Below are 18,836 nucleotides of genomic sequence, written 5' to 3'. Positions count from 1 at the left end.
CTCGGAGAACATCATTTCTGTCTTGCTTGACTTCAAAATAAAGGGAAAAAGTGTTTGCTGTTTGCAGCGTCGTCGTTTTTCTAAAATCATTATTTCTTCATCCATCCCTCCTCTCCCAGGGCCACCTGGTGCCATCAGATGAGATTCGGGTGTACTACCGCTGCCAGCCAGCAGGGGAGTACCTGGACGACGTCATCCGCGCTCACACTGACTTCATCCTGGCAACCACCAAGGCCCCCCTACTGCCCTACCCGGTCCCCAAAAATGCCAGCGTCATCGTAGAAGAGAAGACTCAGGTATGAATGGGACTACATTTATGTAGTGCTCTTCTACTTCCCGACCCCTCACAGGGCTTTAAGATGGACGCCTCACATTCATGCACTGATGGAGGAGGCTGCCGTGCAAAACACCAGCCTGCTCATCACCAGCAGTTAGGGGTTCAGTGTCTTGCTCCAGGACACGGGAACACGCTCGGTGGAGGAGTCGGGGATCGAGCTAGAGTCAGCGTTTCACTGCAGGTGCTCGTACCGAACACACTTCTCTCACATGGTAACGCCCCGTTGACGCTACCCGCTGGACGTTTTTCAGTTCAACAATGGCGACGTATCAAGTTCCAAAGCCAGATATGACATCACCTGTTGGGGCACAACCTGGCTCTGAGCCAGACGACAAGGGGCAGCCGGCAAGTTTGGGTGTTGCAATATGCCGCATTTATAGAAATGGCGGGGATACGTTGCTTTTTCACTGCAGTAGGAAAAAAATCCACACCATCTCAGCCTGAAGACAGGGCAGTTATTCACTATTATCATTTCTCATCTTACAGTGGTGAATAGAATGTGCTTATTGTCATGTCATGGCACATAACCGTGTTGTCCAAATAAATGATAATGAGAGTTTATGACCTAAAAGTTCTCACAAAGTGAGGCGTGAAGTATTTGAGGGAGTATTATGCTGTACTTTACATTACCACACAGTTCAGTGTGATGAATCTCAGCTGGATTCTTAATCATGGTATTTATTATATGGAAGCAGATGTCATGATTAGATATTGATACATTAAATACACATAACTGTGATATTATTTTCCATCTTCTCAAGAACTACATGAACCCCTGACCATTCAAAATAATGTATTTTACTAGATGTACTTTATGTTAAAATGTTACATTAAAGCAGTGGTCGCCAACCCTGGTCCTGGAGATCTACCGTCCTGCCGGTTTTCACTCCTGGTCCTGGAGATCTACCGTCCTGCCGGTTTTCACTCCCGGTCCTGGAGATCAACCATCCTGCCGGTTTTCACTCCTGGTCCTGGAGATCAACCATCCTGCCGGTTTTCACTCCTGGTCCTGGAGATCTACCATCCTGCTGGTTTTCACTCCTGGTCCTGGAGATCTACCGTCCTGCTGGTTTTCACTCCTGGTCCTGGAGATCTACCGTCCTGCTGGTTTTCACTCCTGGTCCTGGAGATCTACCGTCCTGCCAGTTTTCACTCCAACCCTCATTTAACACATCTGATTCAGTTCGTCAAGGTCTTGGTAAGTAGGGAATCAGTAGAATCAGGTGTTTTAAATAAGAGTTGGGGGGAAAACCCGCAGGACCGGAGCTCTACAGGACCAGAGCTCTGCAGGACCAGGGTTGGTGAGCACTGCAATAATGAATACTCTCACTGACTCTCTCTCTCGCAATTCAATATGTGCTTTATTGGCATGACATACGTTTGTGTACATATTGCCAAAGCATGTAAAACAACAACAACACAATACAACAATGATTATAATAATAACAACAACAACAATGATTATAAAAATAACAACAACAACAATGATTATAATAACAGCAACAACAACAATGATTATGATATTAAACAACAACAGTAGCAATAGGTGCCGTCCCCCACTGTCTCTCAGGTTGTGGCAAGATAATATAAATCTTGCTGCAATGCTCGCCGCTGGCCCCCCTCCCAGGACCCCCCGCAGCTTACCTGCGTCCTCCATTTCCTGCTACTCTGGAGTCACATGTTCCAGCTCCTGGACTAAAGCCCGGCGCTGTTTTTCACATGGGTCACATTTAAGGAGGAAGTGCACCTCTGTCTCCACCTCATCTGTCATGCACTGACCACATGTTCGATGCTCTTTTGGCAACCACGTCTTTTTGTGTCTCCTCTTTTCAATGGTTAGACTGTGGTCACTGAGCCTGTATTTGGTGAGGGTCTGTCGCTGCTTCCTGTCTCTGACAGTTAAGAGGTATTCTTCCAGATCATAGTTTGTTTTTAGGGCCCGATAGACTTCTAGTTTGTTTTGAGTTTTGATTTCAGCGTTCCAATGTTTCAGATAATTGTTCTTGCTTTGTTTTATAGCCTGATTTATCCTCATGTTGGTTTGTTTTATAGCTGATTTATCCTCATGTTGGTTTGTTTTATAGTCTGATTTATCCTCATGTTTGTTTGTTTTATAGCTGATTTATCCTCATGTTGGTTTGTTTTATAGTCTGATTTATCCTGATGTTGGTTTGTTTTATAGCTGATTTATCGTATCTTTGTTTGGGATGCAGTGCTGGCCTGAGGTTGGTTGGTCTTAGTATTTGTTACAGGGTTAGTGAGTCTCAGAGCCAGCTGCTTCAGGGGACTCTTTTCGGGGTTCAGTTCTTGGGTTTCAGAGCTTTAAAGTGCAATGTATTTGTTGGGCTTGTGTTTAAGTGCATCCAGAAATTTAGAGATCCTTTTTGTACATTTATCAATGGAAACCGGCCTAATTCTGCCCTACATGCGTTGTTTGGTGTTTTCCTTTTTTAATCATTCTACAGAATTCAGCATGTAGGGTTTCTGCTGGATGCTTGTCCCATCTAGTGTCCCATGCTTGTCCCCTCTCTCTCTCTCTCTGTCTCTCTCTCTCTCTCTCTCTCTCTCTCTCTCTCTCTCTCTCCCTCTCTCTTTCGCTCTCTCTCTCTCTGAGCGGAAGTGCGAGTGAGTGTACGGAGTAGCAGCGTGTTGCTTCGGTGTGAGTGAGTTTCTAAAACCTGGACTTGTTTTGTCTGGTGCTTTCACGTGCTTTCTGTGGGTTTGTTGTTTATTTATTAGTTAGGTTTTCTCGGTGGTAGGTTTAAGCGGCGTTGTTTTATTTTCAGTAGCGCTGCTACCGGCCCGGCGGGGCAATATGGCCGCTGTGGGAGGTGGAGGGACGGCGTTTGAGAAGTTGACACGCCGGCACGCGATTAAAGTGGCTCCGGTGGTCACGTGCTCGGTGGAGGAGCGCCGCCTCGCGGTAGGGGAGCATGTGGGCTATGGAAGCATCAAATCGGCGTCCAGGATGAACGGTGCAGTAGTCATGTTTCTGGACAGTATTGATAAGGTCAACCAGGTGGTGGAAAGTGGTGTGGTGATTAGGGACATGGTGACTCCCGTTCTGCCGCTGGTTAACCCAGCCAAGAGAATCACCATCTCTAATGCTCCCCCCCTGTTCATGAGAAATGCAGCTTTTGAGAAGGAGCTTGCAAGATACGGACAACTAGTGTCCCCGATAAAAATGGTCTCCTCCGGTTGCCAGTCTCCTCACTTGAAACACGTTGTGTCTCATAGGAGGCAAGGTTTCATGGTTTTGAAAAATAATGCAGAGGATTTGGATCTGAAGCTGAAATTCAGGATTGATGACTTTAACTACATTGTATTTGTTACATCCCTTATGATGAAATTGTTTTGGCTGTGGGTCAGTGGGGGATTTAGTAATGCGCCACGAGCGGCGCATCTCCGGCTGGAGGCGGCGCGGCCGAGTCGGCACAGGGCGGACAGGAGGCTGGGAAGCGAGGGGCGGGAGAAACAGACCAGGTGGTGACACAGAAAAAGACCGAGGCTGGGGAACATGAGGAAAATGGACGGACTGAGCAGGCAGGAGAAGGAGGTGTGCAGGCTGAGCAGATTAAAAACGTTGAGCACACTGAGAAGGTGACAGAACTTGGGCAGGTCAGAGCTGATGGCCAGGATGAGCAGGTAGCGGAGGTTGAACAGAATGAAACGGAAGATGAAAACAGCGAGACCAGGGATCATAGCAAATTGGCTGGGCCAGATACAAATTGTGGTCAGAGGACGCAAATACAGCAGACTGCTGTTAGAGTGGCAGAGTCTGTACTCGAAGAAGAGGCAGAGATTATGTTGGACGATGAAATAAAATCAAAAAAGTCCATTAAAAGGAAGCCGACTGAAGGTAGACAGGAAAGTTTAAAAGCGAAGAGGGCGTCAAAAGATAAAAAGCCATCCTCCTCTTTGTCTGATGAGAACACAGAAGAAAGTGAGTGTGAGTTAGGTTCCTCTCCTCGTACACAGGTGGACACAGAAGGCAGCTATGCTTTTCTGAAAATCAGGAAGTTTTTGCAGGGTACCAAGGGTTTGAGGGCAGTCAAGGTGGGAAACTACTTTCCAGACTTGCAGCTTTTTATTGACTCAGTGAAATGCTTTATGAAAAACACAGGGGACTTGGAGGTGAACACAATTACTGAGCAGGAAGTCTTCAGACTGAAAAAACTTGTTTAGAAGGTAAAATTGCAACTTCATGATCATCATTAAGACAAGTTTGGGTATTTTTATCTTTTTGGTCAGTGTAAGCTTGTTTCTGGCACAGTTCAGCCCCACTCTCCTCATGTGTAATATACAATTAGGCACTTTAAATCTGAATGGAGCAAGAGATGACATGAAAAGAGCTGCTGTGTTTAAACTGGTTGAGCTGAAGAAAATAGATGTCTTGCTTGTGCAAGAAACACATAGCACAGCAGATAATGAAACTGAATGGAAGAGGGATTGGACTGGAAAATTGATTCTCAGTCATAAATCGAATATTAGTGGTGAGGTTGGGATTCTTTTCTCAAGAGATTTTTTGCCATGCTCCCTCGAGGTAGAGGAAGTAGTCAAAGGCCGGCTACTGAAAGTAAGAGCGCATTATGAAAACATAACACTAGTTTTTATAAATGTTTATGGTCCAACCCTTGGCCCTGAAAGATGAGTTTTTTTGGATGTGTAATCTGATGTTATTAGTAAGTGTGACAGTGAGGAGTATTTATTTCTGGGAGGGGACTTTAACTGTGCAGAGAATTGCAAGCTGGAGAGGAACCATCAGGAACCACATCCTGCATCTCTTAGTCGGCTCACAGGCTTGGTTAATTCGTGTGAACTGAAAGATGTTTGGAGAGCTTTTTATGGCACCCAAAGGCAGTATACATGGACACATTTAAAAGATAATGCGCTATCCATGGCACGGCTTGATCGGTTTTATTGTTTTAAACATAATTTTAATGTGTTTAAACAATGTAACATACTTCCAGTTTGTTTCTCTGACCACTCTCTTGTACAGTGCTCGGTTATCATACGAAGTGTTAAAACAAATAGTGCTTTCTGGCATTTTAACACAGGCCTCCTAAATGATAACAACTTTACAGATGCTTTTAAGTTTTTCTGGGGCCAATATAGAAGCCAAAGGTCTGAATTTATTTCTCTGCAGCAATGGTGGGACATTGGCAAGTGTCAGATAAAGCAGTTTTGCCAGCAGTACACTCGCAATGTCACCAGAGACATAGCCAGATCTATGAGAGATCTAGAGGATGAAATGGTGGAACTACAGAATTTGGCAGATTCCACAGGAGACAGAGGCCATGTAGAGGCTCTCAAATCCAGAAAGTGTGCTTTGGCTAGCCTGCTGGGTATTACAGCACAGGGGGCACTGGTCCGCTCACGCTTTCTGAACGCCACACATATGGATGCTCCTTCTCACTTTTTCTTTAGTCTAGAGTGCAAGAATGGGCAGAGAAAAACCATTCACTCTCTGCGTACTAACACTGGTGTGCAGCTGTCAGATTTTTCTGGAATTCTGAAATACGCAGCAGGGTTTTACAGTGACCTCTATAAGAGCGAATTCAGGCAGGATGTGCTAGGGGCTGAATCATTCTATCATGGGCTAAAAAAGGTTGAGGTAGCACTCAATACAGACCTCGAGGCACAACTGTCCCGTGAAGAACTTCATGACGCCCTGCAAAGTCTGGAAAGTGGCAAGGCACCTGGTATAGACGGTTTACCTGTTGACTTCTATAAGTCTTTTTGGCCGGTGCTCGGAGGGGATTTGTTGACTGTCCTGAGGAACAGTGCAACTGAGGGGAGGTTGCCTCGGAGTTGCAGAAGGGCCGTCATTACGCTCTTACCGAAGAAAGGGGATTTGCAGGACATTAAGAACTGGCGGCCAGTGTCCCTGCTCTGCACTGATTACAAGATCTTTTCTAAGGTGTTAGCAAACAGACTGAGAAAGGTGATGAAGGAGGTCATCCATGTTGACCAGACTTACTGTGTGCCCGGTAGGCTGATCACTGACAACATTACATTAATTAGGGACGTTTTGGACATCTCTAGTTCATTGGGAGTTGAAACTGGTCTTATTTCCATAGATCAGGAAAAGACTTTTGACCGGGTTGAACACCAGCACTTGTGGCAAACCATGAAAGCTTTCGGTCTCAGCCCAGGTTTTATAGCTACAATCAAGGTTTTATACAGTGACACTGAGAGTGTACTTAAAATTAACGGTGGTTTGAGTGCTCCTTTTAAGGTTCAAAGGGGAATCAGGAAGGGATGTTCTTTGTCTGGAATGTTGTTCTCCCTGGCCATTGAGCCCCTGTTGCATAAATTGAGGTGTGAGTTGTCTGGAGTTGCTTTTGCTGGTTGCGGCGCAACCCTTTAAGCGCTCTGCCTATGCCGATGATGTAGCTGTTTTTGTAAAGGACCAAAGAGATGTTGATGTCTTAGTAAAAAATGTTATCAAGTTTGGTCAGATATCAGCAGCTAGGGTAAACTGGGGAAAAAGTGAGGCACTGATGGTAGGAGAGGGACTGAATGGTAAGCTCATGTTACCTGGGGGATTGACATGGAAAAGGGGAGGGATGAAATATCTGGGAGTGTTTGTGGGCAATGACACCTTTTCAAATAAGAATTGGGAGAATGTTTTGGAAAAAGTAGTAGGGTGTCTTAGGAAATGGAAATGGATTCTACCAAAACTGTCATATAGGGGTCGCATGTTAGTAATCAACAACCTGGTGTCATCAACGCTATGGCATCGCTTAACATGCGTTGATCCTCCAACCAACCTCCTGGCCAAGATTCAGGCTGTGCTGGTGAACTTTTTCTGGGACAACTTGCACTGGATTCCTCAGAGTGTGCTGTACCTTCCTAAAGATGAGGGGGGCAAGGGCTGATCCATCTGGCCAGCAGGGGTGCAGCCTTCCGCCTCCAGTTCATTCAAAGATTGCTCACTGGGCCTCGAGACTTAGTGTGGCGACCAGCAGCCTGTGCAATACTTCAACGGTGTTGTGGACTCGGAATAGACTTGCCTTTGTTTCTAATGGCTATTAAGAACTCAGACCTCAACGGATTGCCTGGATTTTATCGTGGGCTCATAAGAGTGTGGAATATGTTCAAGAAGGAGAGAATGGGCTGTTCTGACTCTCTGAGCTGGCTTCTAAAAGAGCCGGTGGTGTATGGTGGGCGTATGGACACGTTCCGTGACATCGGACCCACTGTATCAAAGCTGTTCTGCCAGGCAAAGGTCGTCACGTTGGGTCAGGTGGTGGAGCTGGCTGGGCCCAATCTTGACAACGCTGCTGCTCTAGCATCTCACCTGGGAGTGAAATCTACGCGCCTCACTAGTCGGCTACTACTTAAGTGGAACGGTCAGCTCACAGCAATAGAATGGGGGCTTTTGACATCATACTGCAGTGGTTCTACTCATCCCAATTGTGAGGATCCATCTCCTGTTTTAAAGGTTGTTCCTGATCTGAAAAATTGCATGGGGCCACTTTTGGGTTTGGGAAATTTTCTTAATTAAAGGCAGAATGTACTTAAAGGTAAGACCATGTATAATATGCTTGTAAAAGTCCTGAATAAAGAGAAACTGAGTGGTGGGACTGATACACCCTGGAGAGCCCAGCTGGGCTTGGGGGAGAATGTGAAGCCAGTCTGGAGGGGTTTATACAAACCAACGTTAATTAAAAAAGCTGGTGATCTGCAGTGGAGGGTCTTGCATGGCATAGTGGCGGTCAGTGCTTTTGTTTCTGTGCTAGACCCTAATGTGAATGACAACTGTCCCTATTGTGCCCAGAGAGAAACAGTGTTTCATTGCTTTTCAGAATGTGTGAGGCTTACACCCCTGTTTCTGCTACTAGACTGCTTATTTAGATCATCTCGGGAAAGTTTCTGCAAACAGAATTTTATTTTTGGTTCCAAACACAGCCAACGTGTAAAATATAAATGTCAACTCTTAAACTTTATTGCTGGGCAGGCAAAGATGGCTATCTATGTGAGCCGGAGAAAGAGAAATAAACAGTGTCTAGAATGTCATGTTGAACTGTTGTTCTGCAGGATGGTCCAGGCCAGGAGAAGAGTAGACTTCAATTATTACAAGGCAATGAAAGAGCTGGTCACATTCACAACCTTGTGGTGTTATAAAGGGGTGCTGTGTTCCACCATAAAGGGTGAGCTGGTTTGTTCTACAGAGCAGGATAAAAGGGGTCTTACCTGTTTTTTATTTTTTGAGTTGTTGGTGAATGATTGTTTTTTGGGCTTGTTAAAAACTGCTTTTTGATTGTTTCTACTTTGACAAGTATTGTTTATGTTTGGAGGGATTTCAAGTCTGCTTTTTGTTTAATTTTTTTTTGTTAAATAAAGACTTGGTTTAAAATTCAAATTGTCTCTCTCTCTCTCTCGGTCTCTTTCTCTCGGTCTCTCTCGGTCTCTCTCTCTCGGAAGTGTGAGTGAGTGGAGTAGAGGCGTGTTGCTTCGGTGTGAATGAATTTCTATGCTTTCTCTTTTTCTATCGGTTTTGTGTTTTTGTATGTGTTAAGTTTGTTGTTATTAGGTGGTGGTGGTTATTAGGTTGTTAGGTTTGTTGTTATTAGGTGGTGGTGGTTATTAGGTTGTTAGGTGGTGGTTATTAGGTGGTGGTGGTTATTAGGTGGTGGTTATTAGGTTTGTTGTTATTAGGTGGTGGTTATTAGGTTTGTTGTTATTAGGTGGTGGTGGTTATTAGGTTGTTAGGTTTGTTATTATTAGGTGGTGGTTATTAGGTGGTGGTGGTTATTAGGTTGTTAGGTGGTGGTTATTAGGTTTGTTGTTATTAGGTGGTGGTGGTGGGTAAGTGTGGTTCAGTTTGGTAGAGCAGTTGGCAGCCAGGCACTATGCCCATTGTCAGTAGTTGTGAGGAGCTGGAAAAACTGACAAGTCAGCATGTGGTTAAAATATTACCAAGTGTCAGATGTTGGGTGGAGGAGGTCAGCTATGCCGTTGGAGAGCTTGTAGGCTTTGAAAGTGTTAAATCTGCTTCTCACGTGGCCAGCGCTGTTAGAATGGTTCTGGACGATGTGGCCATGGTTGAAGAGGTCTTGTTGTTCATGATACATTGACCCTGTTCTCCCACTGGTGAACCCAATAGAAAGATCATGATGTCCAGCGTACCTCCATTTATTAAAAACAAAGTTTTTGCAAAAGAGCTGTCGTGCTGTGGGCAGCTGGGGTGTCCCACTAAAATGGTTCTGCTGGGGTCCAAGTCACCAAAGCTAAAACATGTTGTGTGTCACAGAAGACAGGTCTTTCTGATTCCCAAACACAACACGGGTGATTTGAACTTGACTTTCAGTTTCAAAGTTGACAGTTTCAGTTACATTGTCTTTGCAACTTCTCAAACTGTGAAATGCTCGGGTTGCGGGGCAGAAAGACATTTGATTCGGTCTTGCCCTGAGGCCCGAGAGCAGGCCGGCTCGGGCCCACCTTAAACACCGCAGCCTGAGGATGAGTCTGACTCGCCCAGTGTGCGGCTGTCTGCAGAGAAAGCAGAGGAGACAGAAGCAGGCTTGCAGGACAGACATGCAGGACAGGGAGCAGACTGTGGAACAGAATCAAGTTGAGACTGGAAATAAAGTCGATAAAGAAGGAAATGCACAGACCACAGAGAAATTTAAAAAAAAGCAGTCATGGAATGCTGGAGCCTATCCCAGCAGTCACTGGGCAGCAGGCACCCAATGACTAAATAGATAGATAGCTAGATAGCTAGCTAGATAGATAGATACATACATAAATAAATAAATGCCTAAAGGTGCATTTATTGCCATATTGGCATTTCCTGATGCAGATATGGTCAGACCAAGGCAAATATAATTTTTGTGTTTAATTACGGTGTTATTCAAAGTAAAATGGTATTTATTTTCAAGATATCTGGGTTGTTGTTGTTTTTTTGTTTTGAAGATCATGATTTAAACTTTCTTAAAATTTACCCCCAAGACCAGTTATGGTGGCAGTATTGTTCCAGGATGATCAGGGTATGTTGAAGACTATCTCTGGTTGGATACAGCAGAATAAGGTCATCTGCATAAAGCAGGGATCTAATCTGTGTCTTATGAGTGTGAGGCCCAGAGTTGCTGAAGTGTCCAACTGGTCTGCAGGTTCATTTATAGACAAGTTGAATGATGTTAAACAGCATCCTTGCCTCACACCGCGTCTTTGGGTAAAATGCTTTGCTCTTTGATTGTTAATGTTTACGTTACACTGGTTGTGCTAGAGGTGTAGTACACCTCCTGTACACCTCCAGGACACTGAGGCGAGCAGGAAAGATCGTGGCTGACTCTGCCCACCCAGGCCGAAACACTCCCGTCTGGTAAGAGGCTCAGGTCTAAAAAACCAGAACCTCACACCACAAGAACAGCTTCTTGCCTACAGCAGTACGCCTTTCCAACAAGCCCCAGACACCCACAGTTCCTGACACTGCTGCCCACCCACCGCCCATCCCCTTCTATCTTCCCACCCACCACCCATCCCCTTCTATCTTCCCACCCACCACTCATCCCCTTCTATCTTCCCTACTGGGCCTCCATATTTGAACACCCTGCATAAAACCTGCACTACCCTGTAAACAACTCTTATTCTGTAAATAACTTCTTAAAATTCAAATTTAACTTATTATAAATACAGCTCATGCCACCCAGTGCTGGGCATCAGGGGCTGCCACGTGGCCTCATGTTCAACTCTGAACTGGTGACGATTGCACCTTATTATTGCACCTTACTTTTGTTTTTATTTTATTTTACCTTGTATATATATATATATATATATATATAATTTGCTGTTATTTTTACATTTTATCTCTACTATATACTGTTAGTCTTTCCCTCTTTTATCAACATACCAAGACAAATTCCTTGTATGCTCTTGTACTTGTACGATTCTAGATCGTATACCTTACCACCTCTTCCGCTTTGAAAGATTTCGAAGAGAAGTCCTTCATGCCAAATGGAATCGAAGGCTTTTTTAAAATTGATGCACCAAGCAAATATTTTCCCACCCTTTCCCTTTGTCTCTCTCTCTCTCTGTCTCTTGTCTCTGTACTGCAGTTGAAGGGTTCAGATCTGGAGTTGGTCATCGTGAAAGGATCTTCGGCCTCCACAGTTTCTCTGAATGGACCGGCTTGCTCCTTTGTTAACCTCAAGGTCAAAGTTGCCAACAAGGAACAAGGTAGGAAATGAAAAATTAACCTGCTGAGCACAGGAAACAGGAAGACGTTTGACTGCTCACCAGTCTTTGCTGTGAAATACTGCTAATTTGAAGAAGTCTGTTTTTATTTAAAGTGTACCTGCTCTTTAATATGCAGGATATGTCCCAACACCTCAGAGTTTTAAAAACCACCACACAAACTACATTTTTTGTTTTAAAAACTTTGAAATAATCTGGGGTGTTTTCAGGATCCATGGAGTTCGTTTAACGGTCCACCAGGCGGTGGGCTGTGCTGGGTGTTATTGTTGTATTACTTGATAATAATGATAATAATAATCATTAATAATAATAACAATTATTATTATTTAATATTATTATTATTATTTATTAATAATAATATTATAACAGTATAAAATAATAACAGATGATGACGATGATGGTGATTATTGCTTAAGCTGATGTTCATGTGGGTCAGAGGGCATGGTCCTGCTGGAGAACCCCAGAGGAGACAACCGACTGAACCTGGCCCAGCTCAGGATGGTCTGCAGTAGTGTCTTCAGAACCAACAGCAGCCCGCTGGCCTTTTTCAGCGGCGGCACTGGTGAGACCTGTTACATGTGTTACTGGTAATGAAGTAATCAAGCAGCTGCTCGCCACACCTTCATACTCATGATAAATTAATATTTACAGAACTTTTCACCACAGGTCAGACTTAGGAAACACATTAACATTTTATACACTAAATGATGAATCTGTTAATTGAAAAAATGATCAACAGGCGTCCAGGTAGCCTAGTGGTGTATTCCGTTGCCTACCAACACGGGGATCACCGGTTCGAATCCCCATGGTACCTCCGGCCAGGTCGGGAGTCCCTACAGACACAATTGGCCGTGTCTGTGGGTGGGAAGCCGGATGTGGGTATGTATCCTGGTCGCTGCACTAGCGCCTCCTCTGGTTGGTCGGGGCGCCTGTTCGGGGGAGAGGGAACTGAGGGGAATAGTGTGAGCCTTCCACACGCTACGTCCCCCTGGTGAAACTCCTCACTGTCAGGTGAAAAGAAGCGGCTGGTGACTCCACATGTATGGGAGGAGGCATGTGGTAGTCTGCAGCCCTCCCAGGATCAGCAGAGGGGGCGGAGCAGAGACCGGGACGGCTTGGAAGAGTGGGGTAACTGGCCATGTACAATTGGAGAGAAAAAAGGGGGAAATTAAAAAAAAAAGAAAAAATAATCAACAGATTAATCAATTATGAAAATAGTTGCAGCCCACTTGTCCCCCTGTTTCCACCATGCAACAGTACCACCACTAAGCCAACGCTATTGTGATTTAGAATATTGCAGTTATGCAAATGAGCATGACAGATTATTGCAGATGCATAACAATATGGTTTTTTTCTCCTCAGAACTTACTAACGAGCTGGACCTCCTGGTGCTGAGTGGTAAAACTCTGTTAGTGACGACATCAGGCTCTGCTCCGAGCCCCTCCCCCAGCTCAGACACCCTCCTCTGCCCTTATGTCAACCTTCAGCTCTGCAACGCACAGCCGGCTGGTAAGAACACACCTTAGATACACACACACACACACACACACACACACACACACACACACACACACACACACACACACACACACACTACTTACCAACTACTACTACTACCAACACTACTACTACTACTACTACTACTACTTTCGGCTGCTCCCGTTAGGGGGCGCCACAGCGGATCATCCGTTTCCATCTCTTCCTGTCCTCTGCATCTTCCTCTGTCACACCAGCCACCTGCATGTCCTCCCTCACCACACCCATAAACCTCCTCTTTGGCCTTCCTCTTCTCCTCTTCCCTGGCAGCTCCATATTCAGCATCCTTCTCCCAGTATACCCAGCATCTCTCCTCCACACATGTCCAAACCATCTCCGTGTTGCCTCTCTTGCTTTGTCTCCAAACCGTCCAACCTGAGCTGTCCCTCTAATATACTTGTTCCTAATCCTGTCCTTCTTCATCACTCCCAATGAAAATCTTATCATCTTCATCTCTGCCACCTCCAGCTCCTCCTCCTGTCTTTTCATCAGTGCCACTGTCTCCAAACCATATAACATATGATTATTACCTACTTACCAATTAATTAATTACCTACTTACCAAGACCTTGATTAATAGAATCAGATTTGTTAAATCAGGGCTGAAGTGAAATCAGCGTGATGGTAGCCCTCCAGGAGCAGGGTTTGGGACCACTGTAATAGACACTTACATCCATCCCTTCTCTTCTCTGCCCTGTATTTCCCTTTAGTCTTGAAGATCGTCAAATCAATAGAAGCTCTTCAGTTTCGATTTATTTTGGAGATCTCTTGAGGTGGGGAACAGCTTCTCTCTCTGTTCTCTAACAGTCTCTCTCTCTTTCTCTCTTACTCCTCTTCCTCCAGAGTGTCAGACGGGAGAGGTGGGTACCCTCCTCCTGGTGAACCCCTCGGGCCAGAACTGTTTGGACCATCCAGGTCTGCTTTCTGAGACCGCCAAGGTCTTTGGCCTGCGTGGCAGACGGCTGCGGCTTTATCTGGACCAGGAGCTGACGGAGGGTGAGTAGCCATGCCTCTGTTTTCACTCGTCACTACCATCTAATACTGCCGATAACTGGTTTTACTGCCTGATTGGATTCTGTTTCCTGCATGTCAAATCTTCCTCCATTTTGCATAAAGAGTTTAAAATACCAATCTGTGATGCCGGAAGTCGGCACGCCCCCGTCCCCTCTATTGCCTGCTGGCCGGCATGCATTGCACCCTACCCCAATGCTCATCCCCACGTGTGGTGGGTCCATGGGGTAGTGGCTCCATGTTGTTTTTTTCAGACTGGGCCCTACCGGGCCCCATGGGCCAAGGCCCAGCTGTCTGGTGGCCGGGTGTCAAGGTGGTTCAGGCATCTGATCAGGATGCCTCCTGGGCGCCTTCCTTTGGAGGTTTCACGGGCACGGCCAACTGGGAGGAGACCCCAGGGTAGACCCAGAACTCGCTGGAGGGACTACATGTCCAAGCTGGCCTGGGAACGCCTTGCGATCCCTCAGGAGGAGCTGGAGGGCGTTGCTGGGGAGAGGGAGGTCTGGAGTGCCCTACTTAGCTTGCTGTCACCGCGACCCCACCCCGGAGAAGCGGCTGAAGATAAACGAACGAATGAATGAGTTTAAAATACTCTCTGTTCAAATAAGACTGTAACAGAGGTGTCCGGGTAGCGTAGCGGTCTGTTCCGTTGCCTACCAACACGGGGATCGCCGGTTCGAATCCCCGTGTTACCTCCGGTTTGGTCGGGCGTCCCTACAGACACAATTAGCCATGTCTGTGGGTGGGAAGCCAGATGTTGGTGTGTGTCCTGGTTGCTGCACTAGCGCCTCCTCTGGTCGGTCGGGGCACCTGTTTGGGGGTGAGGGGGAACTGGGGGGAATAGCATGATCCTTCCCTGCGCTACGTCCCCCTGGTGAAACTCCTCACTGTCAGGTGAAAAGAAGCGGCTGGTGACTCCACATGTACTGGAGGAGACATGTGGTAGTCTGCAGCCCTACCCGGATTGGCAGAGGGGGTGGAGCAGAGACCGGGACGGCTCGGAAGAGTGGGGTGATTGGCCAAGTACTACTGGGGGGAAAAAGGAGGGGAAAGTCACAAAAAAAAGACTGTAACTAACCTGAGGTCAGCTCATAGTTTAAGTTCCATCTCTGGTTGGACAGTAAGACTGACTCTTTTAAAGGCTGGTGGACTTCAAACCAAGCATCACATGAACACCGTAGACACCAAATCACTTCATACCCTTACCAAACCAACTGGAAGGAACAGAGAGGAGGTGAAGGTCATCCCTACGCCCAGGCTGCAGCCCACAGCTTCGATCACCTCAGTAATTTTAGGAGTTTTTCAGTGATATTCATCCTGATGAGCGGTTTACAAGGTGGTGGAAAAGTCGACCGAATAGAATTAAATTGCCATTTGAAAGCTGTCCCATTTTAACACCTTAGCTCACCTGGCGGATGTTGGAGAAAGTCGAGTTAGACTTCAAAATGTGAGCTCTAGAGAGTTCAGAGCTCTTCAGTCTGTTACTGAGACTGAGCTTTGTCTTGTGTTCCTGTCCGGATGCTGAGCAGCATGCCAGCGTCTTGCTTTGCAAGTTTAAAAACGTGACCTAGTTGTGAATATGAGTGTTGGCTGTGTTCTGGTTGTGGCTCCATGACAATCATCCAGGCTTCAGCCTAGCATCAACGAAAGGGCCCAGTTGTTAATGGTAGTGGTCCATAAGTCAGACGTCAGTAGAATTTCAGTAGGTGTGAGGTTCATAACAAAAATCATTTCTACGGTTTTTTGCGCTAACGTCTTGTTTCTCTGTCCTCTTCAGAGCTGCCTGCTGACTCTCCGGTGAAATCTCTGGACACGAAAACCTTGTTTGTCCGGGTTCTCCCGACCACCGCTGAGGCGTAGATCCACCAAGCCCAAATCTTCTGTAACGGCATCTTAACACTAGCACGATCTGTCTGAAATCACATTAGTCTCAAGCGTTTTCTAGTGTTAAGATGCTTGTGAGGATTCTTGACCCAGAACAGACCAGACCCATTTGTCAAGACCACCACAAACAGCCATGCATTGAGATGTTCAGTCTTCTCGAGATGCACAGATTGCTCCTCTTCAGACGTGACATTGTGCTCCTTCCCTGCTTAAGAAAACGAGAGATGTTCAACTCGAAACCGCGTTACCATTTTGACCCAAGACTCGCCAGAACTCGCCAGGACTCGCCAGAACTCACCAGGACTCAGCCCGTGAATCAGTTTGTCTGCAGTCGCGTCTCCTCTCGTGTGCTGCTGCACAAACAGACGATGGAAGCACATCGTGCTGTCAGTCAAGCCATGTTCCTGCAGGACCACAGAGAGATCTGTTAGAGGGAAGAAAGACACCGTCAGTTAGAAAACCACTCCCCTCCCCTGACAGCTCCACAGACAGGCTGAACACATGACTCCATGTGAAGGGGCTGATTATTACACACAATGGTCATTTTCTGGGTTTTTCTTTCTTTCTTGTAAACGGCTCAAAAACTTACTTTCAGTGTTCAAACAACACCGTCAAGGAAAACGTTCTTTAACTTTGGATGCATCCCCCCCCCCCCCAAATAATACATCCATCCCCACCCAAAAAACCCCGCCTCGGGTTGGTGTTAATGAGCAGAATGCTGCCCTGTCAGTCCCGTACACGAATAAACCAAGTGAACAGCGGAAGAGGTCTCAGAGCAGCTCTGCTGTTCGTTAAATTTAGGGGAACGTGGTGACAAGACGACCTGGACTTTGTCTTGCTGTCGACTGAAAAACACCAGGGAGCTTCTTTTTTTTATCACGCTAATGCTAATTTGATGCAGTCATTGTCCTATCGAGGCTTTCAATTAAAGGTAGCTCGGTCTGGAATTATAATTACTCTGGTCCTGGATTGCGAGTGCAGTTTCGGGCCCCTTGTGATCACACGCTCATTTGAATTTAAATGACAAAACCTTCCCGTTCACGACATAGAGAAAAAAGGACCAGCATCTCTCCATTTAAAAGATGACGTGGATTCTGGCATTCAGGATTTGTGTGGAATAAAAGGGTCTTGTGTTGAAACGTCTGTACATGGGAAATGTATTCATGTTGGTGACAAATGGAAGAAATAAAGTGGCATGAATCAGCAAACTGTCTTCTTTCTTTTTTTGCGCTGCCTCCTGGAGGTTTGTTCTGGCGTGGAGGGATTATTGTGTTGAATGTGGTGGGTCAGCCACACTGTGACGAGGAAAGTCCGTAAAGAAAATGATCTTTTTCCCCGGCTGGTGGAATTCCCTGTTCTCGGGTCTCAACATCTCATGAAGGCTTTTTGGGATGTGGTGGACTTCACCATGTGTCCTCTGACTGCAACGCTTTTCAGCTGTTATTCGAAGTAATCGCAGGCGTACTGCAAGGAGATACCCTAACCCCGCACATCTTCACTATAGCACTTGACTATGTCATGCACAAAACTATCAGCAGCAGAGAAGAAGAGCTCGGCTTCCAACTACATAAGCAGAAGAATCGACGCGTCGCACCAATCACAATTACTGACCTGGACTTTGCTGATGGTCTTGCACTCCTTACGGAAGAAATTGAGCAAGCACAATGAATACTCACGCACCTCGAACCTGAAGCTGGAAAAGTAGGACTGCACTGCAATGCCAAGACAATAGAATTACAAGCTTATAAACAAGAATAACCGGTAATCATAAAAGCTAAAGATGGCACTACAATAAAGGAAGTAAAGAACTTTAAATACCTTGGAGCACTGACTGAAAGTCCAGAAAAGGACTTTGCTGTAAGGAAACCAATTGCCTGGAGTGCGTGCCATAAGTTGAGAAGAATATGGACCGCCACGCTGTCAAGGAAGATAAAAGTTAGACTTTTTGTGGCAACTGTTGAAACAGTTTTACTCTACGGCCCCGAGACCTGGACAGTGACGGTGTCTCTGCAGAAACAGCTAGATGGATGCTATACTAGCATGCTTAGAATGGCCGTCAATGTATCATGGAAGAGACATCTGACAAATGTACAGCCATACGAAGAGCTCCCTGTGGTGTCCACACAAGTGCAACAGAGAAGGATGCGTCACACAGGCCACTGCATGCGTCACAGTGATGAAGCTGCCAACAAACTTGTGCTCCAGCGACCATCTGATGGAAGAACTCAACGTGGTAGAAGAAGAATCACCTATGTGGACAACCTATTAAGGGACACGGGTGGAGAACGTACAGGAGGAGCTACTCTCCTACTGGGAGAGCAGAAGACGGACAAGCTGCAACACAGCAGCTACAGATGTTGTTGCATGTCACAATCTGAGGGACAGTGAGAGCACCCTGTCCACACACCGCCACAGAGACAGACACACACACACACACACACACACACACACACACACACACACACACATATACACAGACAGAGAGAGAGACAGAGAGAGACACCACGGAGAGAGAGAGAGACAAATCCTGAGTGCTAATTTAACTCTGAGTGTACAAATGGATCATTTCAGGTCCATTTGTACACTCAGAGTTAAATTAGCACTCAGGATTTTACTGTGAGAGAGAGGGACAGAGAGGGAGGGAGACAGACAGACAGAGAGGGAGGGAGACAGAGAGGGAGGGAGACAGACAGACAGAGAGGGACAGACAGACAGAGAGACAGACAGACAGAGAGGGAGAGAGACAGACAGACAGAGAGGGACAGAGAGACAGACAGACAGAGAGGGAGGGAGACAGAGAGGGAGAGAGACAGACAGACAGAGAGGGACAGACAGACAGAGAGAGACAGACGGACAGAGAGGGAGAG

General features: G+C 46.1%; 1 protein-coding gene across 2 annotated transcripts in view; it reads left to right on the top strand.

Moving 5' to 3' along the window:
- iars1 (isoleucyl-tRNA synthetase 1) overlaps positions 1-17,171 on the top strand; it is a 159,953-nt gene extending 142,782 nt beyond the window's left edge. For both annotated transcript variants that reach the window (XM_056273008.1, XM_056273007.1), the window contains exons 29-34: positions 120-296; positions 11,401-11,521; positions 11,976-12,101; positions 12,902-13,048; positions 13,918-14,070; positions 15,863-17,171. In XM_056273008.1, coding sequence (XP_056128983.1) covers positions 120-296; positions 11,401-11,521; positions 11,976-12,101; positions 12,902-13,048; positions 13,918-14,070; positions 15,863-15,945 — 807 coding nt within the window. In that variant the 3' untranslated portion in view covers positions 15,946-17,171. The remainder of the gene's footprint in view (positions 1-119; positions 297-11,400; positions 11,522-11,975; positions 12,102-12,901; positions 13,049-13,917; positions 14,071-15,862) is intronic.
- The last annotated feature ends 1,665 nt before the right edge of the window (positions 17,172-18,836 follow it).

This window comes from Lampris incognitus, chromosome 2, assembly GCF_029633865.1.
Source record: "Lampris incognitus isolate fLamInc1 chromosome 2, fLamInc1.hap2, whole genome shotgun sequence".
Taxonomy (NCBI): domain Eukaryota; kingdom Metazoa; phylum Chordata; class Actinopteri; order Lampriformes; family Lampridae; genus Lampris; species Lampris incognitus.
This window is presented reverse-complemented; position numbering and strand designations above follow the sequence as displayed.